Source organism: Oncorhynchus keta, chromosome 21 (genome assembly GCF_023373465.1).
Source record: "Oncorhynchus keta strain PuntledgeMale-10-30-2019 chromosome 21, Oket_V2, whole genome shotgun sequence".
Lineage (NCBI taxonomy): Eukaryota > Metazoa > Chordata > Actinopteri > Salmoniformes > Salmonidae > Oncorhynchus > Oncorhynchus keta.
This window is the reverse complement of record NC_068441.1, coordinates 28,299,410-28,306,451: the sequence shown is the minus strand read 5'-3', so window position 1 is coordinate 28,306,451 and position 7,042 is coordinate 28,299,410. Positions and strand designations below refer to the sequence as shown.

Genomic DNA, 7,042 nt, shown 5'->3' with positions numbered 1-7,042 from the left:
AGCCGAGTAGTAACACAATTTATTTAAGCCCTTGGTGAGTTTTTAAAAATTGTTTTACATTTTATTTCACCTTTGTTTAACTAGGCAAGTCCGTTAATTAAGAACAAATTCTTATTTACAATGACGGCCTACCCCGGCCAAACCTGGACGACGCTGGGCCAATTGTGCTCTGCCCTATGGGACTCCCAATCCCAGCTATATGTGATACAGCCTGGAATCGAACCAGGGACTATAGTGACGCCTCTTGCACTGAGATGCAGTGCCGAAGACCTCTGCGGCACTCGGGAGCCTTGCATGGCACGATTCCCTGGCTGGGTGGAGATTTCTCCTTAGGACCAATGGAATGGTTGATAATGAGCAAACCACGCCACCTGGGGCACCGGGCCTTGCAAAACGAATCACCTACTTGCACTGCTCGTGCTTTGAAATCCACAATTCAGAGGGGAGGTTCTAAGGGTTGGGCTAGATGGTGATGGACTGAGAGATTAGCCAATTTAAATCATAGACTTCAAGTCAAATCCAGATGCAGACAATTACATTGATGGAAGCAACAATCTATCCGCAATATTAAAGTTGATCCACCCCCTTCAAAAAAAAAAAGTATCGTCCTGAGGAGCTCGGAAACCAGACATCTCTAAAGAAAGAAAGCCGGCTGGTGAGCGAGATTAGTTTGTACTGGGACCAGGATTATCCCTCTCTTGGTTAGCCACTATTGGTTTAAAAAGCCAAATGTAACACATCTGCCAACTCATTTCCAGCAATTGTCCGTCTGTCTGTGCGCACGTTTGTCTTTCACTATGTATGTAGCCAGTTAGCGATACTAATTATAACCGTCTTGTGGGTATACAGAAAGACTTTCCCCAAAAACCTTCTAAGTTAAATGTTAACTGCCAAGTAGGCGTAACTGACATAACTATATCATGATTATTTGTATCAATTGGGTGGCCATTGTTTTGCAAACTGTGCCATGACATGTTGCAGTAGCAGGCCTAACAGCAGTAACATCTCTAGACCGACACATTACTCTCTTGCTAGATGTGCAATTAAAGAGGAATTACACTAAAAATCAACAATGGTCTTCTGATTTGATTTAATCATTGTCATGGTCTCAGAACATTCACTATGAATAATTGTAATATTAAGAATAAAAACCAAAACAATCCCAAACCAGGAAATATAAAACAGAGAACAGACAGAATTCAGGAAAATACCAAAAACAATTTTATGTTTTAGCCCCCTTAACCATTATTTTACCAGGTATAATGACAGAAAACATGTCTCTTGTTCCGGGTGAAGAGTTGCAGGGTAGAGGAGCAGAGAAGTATGCCTAATTTGAAATCTATAAAAAAAAATGAATAGCTCGCAACATGTTGTAGCTTGTTCCCAATTTGTAAGTCGCTCTGGATAAGAGCGTCTGCTAAATGACTTAAATGTAAATGTTAAATGTAAAAAAAAAAGTATCTCTTATGCTAGAAAAGGTTGGAGACCCCTGCTTTAGACTCATACTTACTTTCACACTGTCCTCCTCTCACTGACTTGGCTGGCCTGTACCATCCACAAGTTAAATAACAACTGTATGTTGTGTAGCATATGCTTGTATGTTTGTTGAGTACATTTGCAAATGCGATACGATTAATGTAAACACATTTCTGAAATTCTGTTACAGTTACCAAGGGAACTCTGATGAAGTTGGCTGCTACTTGCCTCCAAGGCCGTTATCCAAAGGAAACTGCTACTTTGAGGTAGGATTCAATACAGAGTTAGTTCCAGTGCCTTCAGGAAGTATTCACAGTCCTTGACTTTTTCCACATTTTGTTGTGTTTCCGCATGAATTTAAAATGTATCACTAGCATAATACCCCATAATGTCAAAGTGGAATTGTTTTTTGAAATTTTTACAAATTAATCAAAAATGAAAAGCTAAAATGTCTGGTCAATAAGTATTCAACCCCTTTGTTATGGAAAGACACAATAAGTTGCATGGACTGTCCAATAATAGTGTTTAACATGATTTTTGAATGACTACCTAATCTCAGTACCCCCCCACACATACAATTTTCTGTAAGGTCCCTCAGTTGAGCAGTGAATTTCAAACACAGATTAAACCACAAAGACCAGGGAGGTGTTCCAATGCTTTAAAGAAAAGCAGACATTGAATATCCCTCTGAGCATGGTGATGTTATTAATTACACCTTGGATGGTGTATCAATAAACCCAGTCACTACAAAGATACAAATAAACTAAAGTTAAACAATTATTTTAAAAAGTAACACAATAAAATAACAATAATGAGGCTATTTACAGGGGGTACTGGTACCAAGTTAGTGTGCGAGGGTACATGTTAGTTAAGGTAATTTCTACATGTTTGTAGGGGAGAAGTGACTATGTATAGATGAACAGCGAGTAGCAGCTGTTGTGTCTTGATTATCATTAATGTGATGACGATTGTTTTATCAAATTGATTAACTATGTTTAATTATTACGATGATTAAATTAATCCCGTAACAATGAACTAATTTGCAATCTTGGGGCACCATGGAAAAAGTTTATTTAACGAGTTACTGTTTTCCGAATTAACTCTTAAAGATATAAATATCTCTTACATTTCAGTCATTAATTAATTGTTTACCTTCTATCAGTCTCATTCTGAATGTCGCAAACTCTTGGATATCTGCACGAACCCTAGTATAAATGATGAATCAGCAATATATCAATTGGCTTAACTATTTATTTACTAACTAACTAAATAATCACACAGAAGTACACAAACACACACAGGTTATACATTGGTTACTAACATGATACAATGAAAAGTCCCTAGTGGACTAAACCGATATGATGGCTTGTTACACCAAATGAAAAGGGAGAGGCAGGTAAGAAAGAGCGGGAGAAAAGACAAAGGACTCCACTATCGTACATACAGGTGATAACTAGGCTCAAGGAAATGCTAATACTTGGCACATGAACAGCCACTCATTCGAAAGGAATTGCAATGTACATATTTACAAGTGTATGCCTTTGTCTCTCTGAAATCGCCGGTCCATCTTCTGGAGAGTCAGTCGACAGAAAGTCTCTGGTTTGTCCACCAGAGATCAAAGTATTTTGTAGTTGTAGCTTGTTCCCTTTGTTCTGTAAGTGTCTGTTATAATGGATAGGTCAGACATACCAATGCTCGTTTGATAGGGAAATGTTCTCCGGAGTAGATCTTTCAGAGTACCACCCGGTGGTCCTCGTTCGCGTTTACCAGACTAAAGTACTTAAATAGCCACAGATGGGATGTTCCTGTGTAGTTTTGTAGATTTCTTAACCATTTGTGACGTCCGGTTCAACACCGTCCGCATGCTTTCTAGTCTATAGCGTAGTAGCCATTTCAACGGGGGGACTCCAGTCCCTGCGTTTTCTTGACTTGCAGAGATTTTCTCCTTCTCTGAAACTTTCAGAGTTTCTAGCCATTATGTACCTCTCAGCTCACACTGCTTGTCTTGTTGGACTAATGTACATTTTGACGGAAGTAGGTTTTCTACACTTCTGGGAAAAGGCGGCGTTCCATAATGCCGGTGTCATGTCTGTGCCCACGTGGGCTTGGCCACTGACTTGGTTAAGACTTCATAACTTAATTATTAATTTCAAGCAATTTTGAGATTATAATTTTTTTTCACCTTTTATTTAACCAGGTAGGCTAGTTGAGAACAAGTTCTCATTTGCAACTGCGACCTGGCCAAGATAAAGCAAAGCAGTTCGGCACATACAACAACGGAGTTACACATGGAATAAACAATATACAAACAATAATACAGTAGAAAAAGTCTATATACAGCATGTGCAAATGAGGGAGGTAGGGAAATAAATAGGTCATGGTGGCGAAGTAATTACAATATAGCAATTAAACACTGGAATGGTAGAATGTGCAGAGGATGTGCAAGTAGAGATACTGCGGTGCAAAGGAGCAAGATAAATAAATAAATACAGTATGGGGATGAGGTAGTTGGATGGGCTATTTGCAGATGGGCTATGTACAGGTGCAGTGATCTGTGAGCTGCTCTGACAGCTGGTGCTTAAAGCTAGTGAGGGAGATGTCTCCAGCTCCAGTGAATTTTGCTGTTCGTTCCAGTCATTGGCAGAAGAGAACTGGAAGGAGAGGCGGACAAAGGAAGAATTGGCTTTGGGGGTGACTGGTGAGATATACCTGCTGGAGCGCGTGCTATGGGTGGGTGCTGCTATGGTGACCAATGAGCTGAGATAAGGTGGGGCTTTACCTAGCAGAGACTTGTAGATGACCTGGAGCCAGTGGGTTTGGCGACGAGTATGAAGCGAGGGCCAAACCCCTCTCCTGTACGAGAGCGTACAGGTCGCAGTGGTGGGTAGTATATGGGGCTTTGGTGACAAAACGGATAGCACTGTGATAGACTGCATCCAATTTGTTGAGTAGTGTTGGAGGCTATTTTGTAAATGACATCGTCGAGGATCGGTAGGATGGTCAGTTTTACGAGGGTATGTTTGGTATAATGAGTGAAGGATGCTTCGTTGTGAAATAGTAAGCCGATTCTAGATTTAATTTTGGATTGGAGATGTTTAATATGAGTCTGGAAGGAGAGTTTACAGTCTAGCCAGACACCTAGGTATTTGTAGTTGTCCACATATTCTAAGTCAGAACCGTCCATAGCAGTGATGCTGGACGGGCAGGCGGGTGTGGGCAGCAATCGGTTGAAGAGCATGCATTTAGTTTTACTTGCATTTAAGAGCAGTTGGAGGAAACGGAATGTGAGTTGTATGGCATTGAGGCTCGTCAGAAGTATACAGAATGGTGTCGCCGCTCTTGCTGCTGGTGATTCTTTGATCCACCTCTACGCAGACATCATTGATGTATACAGAGAAGAGAGTCGGCCAGAGAATTGAACCCTGTGGGACCCCCATATGGACTGCCAGAGGTCTGGGCAACAGGCCCTCCGATTTGACACACTGAACTCTGTCTGAGAAGTAGTTGGTGAACCAGGTGAGGCAATCATTTGAGAAACCAAGGCTGTTGAGTCTGCCAATAAGAATGTTGTGATTGATAGAGTCGAAAGCCTTAGCATGGTCGACGAATACGGCAGCACAGTAATGTCTCTTATCGATGGCGGTTATGATATCGTTTAGGACCTTGAGCGTGGCTGAGGTGCACCCATGACCAGCTCTGAAACCAGATTGCGTAGTGGAGAAGGTATGGTGGGATTCGAAATGGTCAGTAATCTGTTTGTTAACTTGGCATTTGAAGACCTTAGGAAGGCAGGGTAGGATAGATATAGGTCTGTAGCAGTTTGGGTCTAGAGTGTCTCCCCCTTTGAAGAGGGGGATGACCGTGGCAGCTTTCCAATCTATGGGAATCTCAGACGATACGAAAGAGAGGTTGAACAGGCTGGTTGCAACAATTTCGGCAGATAATTTTTTAGAAAGAGAGGGTCCAGATTGTCTAGCCCGGCTGATTTGTAGGGGTCCAGATTTTGCAGCTCTTTCTGAACATCAGCTATCTGGATTTGGTTGAAGCAGAAATGAGGAGGCTTGGGCGAGTTGCTGTGGAAGGTGGGGGCTGTTGATCGGGGTAGGGGTAGCCAGGTGGAAAGCATGGCTAGCTGTAGAGAAATGCTTATTGAAATTCTCAATTATAGTGGATTTATCATTGGTGACAGTGTTTCCTAGTCTCAGTGCAGTGGGGAGCTGGGAGGAGGTGCTCTTATTCTCCATGGACTTTATAGTGTCCCAGAGTTTTTTTTTTGTTTGAGTTTGTGCTACAGGATGCAGATTTCTGTTTAAAAAAGCTAGCCTTAGCTTTCCTAACTGCCTGTGTATATTTGTTCAACTTCCCTGAAAGTTACATATCACGGGGGCTATTCGATGCTAATGCAGAACGCCACAGGATGTTTTTGTGCTGGTCAAGGGCAGTCAGGTCTGGAGAGAACCAAGGGCTATATCTGTTCCTGGTTCAATGTTTTTAAAATGGGGCATGCTTATTTACGATGGTGAGGAAGGCACTTTTAAAGAATAACCAGGCATCTTCTACTGACGGGATGAGGTTAATATCCTTCCAGGATACCCGAGCCAGGTTGATTAGAAAGGCATGCTCGCTGAAGTGTTTTAGGGAGCGTTTGACAGTGATGAGGGGTGGTCGTTTGACCGCAGACCCACTACGGATGCAGGCAAACAGCAGATGAGTATTTGGAGGGCAAGTTGTTTAGGATGATATCTATGAGGGTGCCTGGGTTTCAGATTTGGGGTTGTACCTGGTGGGTTCATTGGTAATTTGTGTGAAATTGAGGGCATCAAGCTTAGATTGTAGGATGGCCGGGGTGTTAAGCATGTCACAGTTTAGGTCACCTAGCAGCACGAGCTCAGAAGATAGATGGGGGGGAAATCAATTCACATATGGTGTCGAGGGCACAGCTGGGTGCAGAGGGTGGTCTATAGCAAGCGGCAACGGTGAGAGACTTGTTTCTGGAAAGTTGGATTTTTACCAAAAGACCAGTAGGCATATGCTAGTAACAGTTGCTTGACGCTCAATTGCTGGTAAGCTTGCAAACAGTTAATATTTTTTATTACCAAACCATTTTTGGAGCTGCATATTTATTTATTGCAATCCTCTCTCCCTACAATTTAAACTTTGCACTGCACCCGATTCTTCTATAGATGTACGCTAGCTCACCCGACCTGTGTTGATTGACAGTTTGCTGATTCAACCAGACAGCAGAGTGCGTTTTCACTAGCATATTTCTTTTACAAGGACCGATGTTGCGGCTACTGTCTCCAGCTGCGTGGAGAGTAATCCCCAGACTCTGACATTACGTTATAAAACATGGCTATACCATTTCAAGACATCGGTCTCAATTCAAAGTCGAGTCTTGAGGCTGCAAGTCAAGTCTCAAGTTATTTCATTTTCTATTAAATTGAGTTTCAAGTCATGTCACTCAAGTCCAAAATGTGCCTCTCTTGTGTTCCCACATGGTTTTACCCTGTTCTCAAACTGTTCCCTACTAGGCTAATGTTTTGACAGTTCAAGTCAAGCATTGTCT

At 42.0% G+C, this 7,042-nt stretch overlaps 1 protein-coding gene across 2 annotated transcripts in view; it reads left to right on the top strand.

Annotated features, from left to right (window-relative positions):
- The window catches only part of LOC118400360 (SPRY domain-containing protein 3-like), an 82,635-nt gene that overhangs the window by 559 nt on the left and 75,034 nt on the right, over positions 1–7,042 (top strand). For both annotated transcript variants that reach the window (XM_035797150.2, XM_035797151.2), the window contains exon 2: positions 1,667–1,742. In XM_035797150.2, coding sequence (XP_035653043.1) covers positions 1,667–1,742 — 76 coding nt within the window. The remainder of the gene's footprint in view (positions 1–1,666; positions 1,743–7,042) is intronic.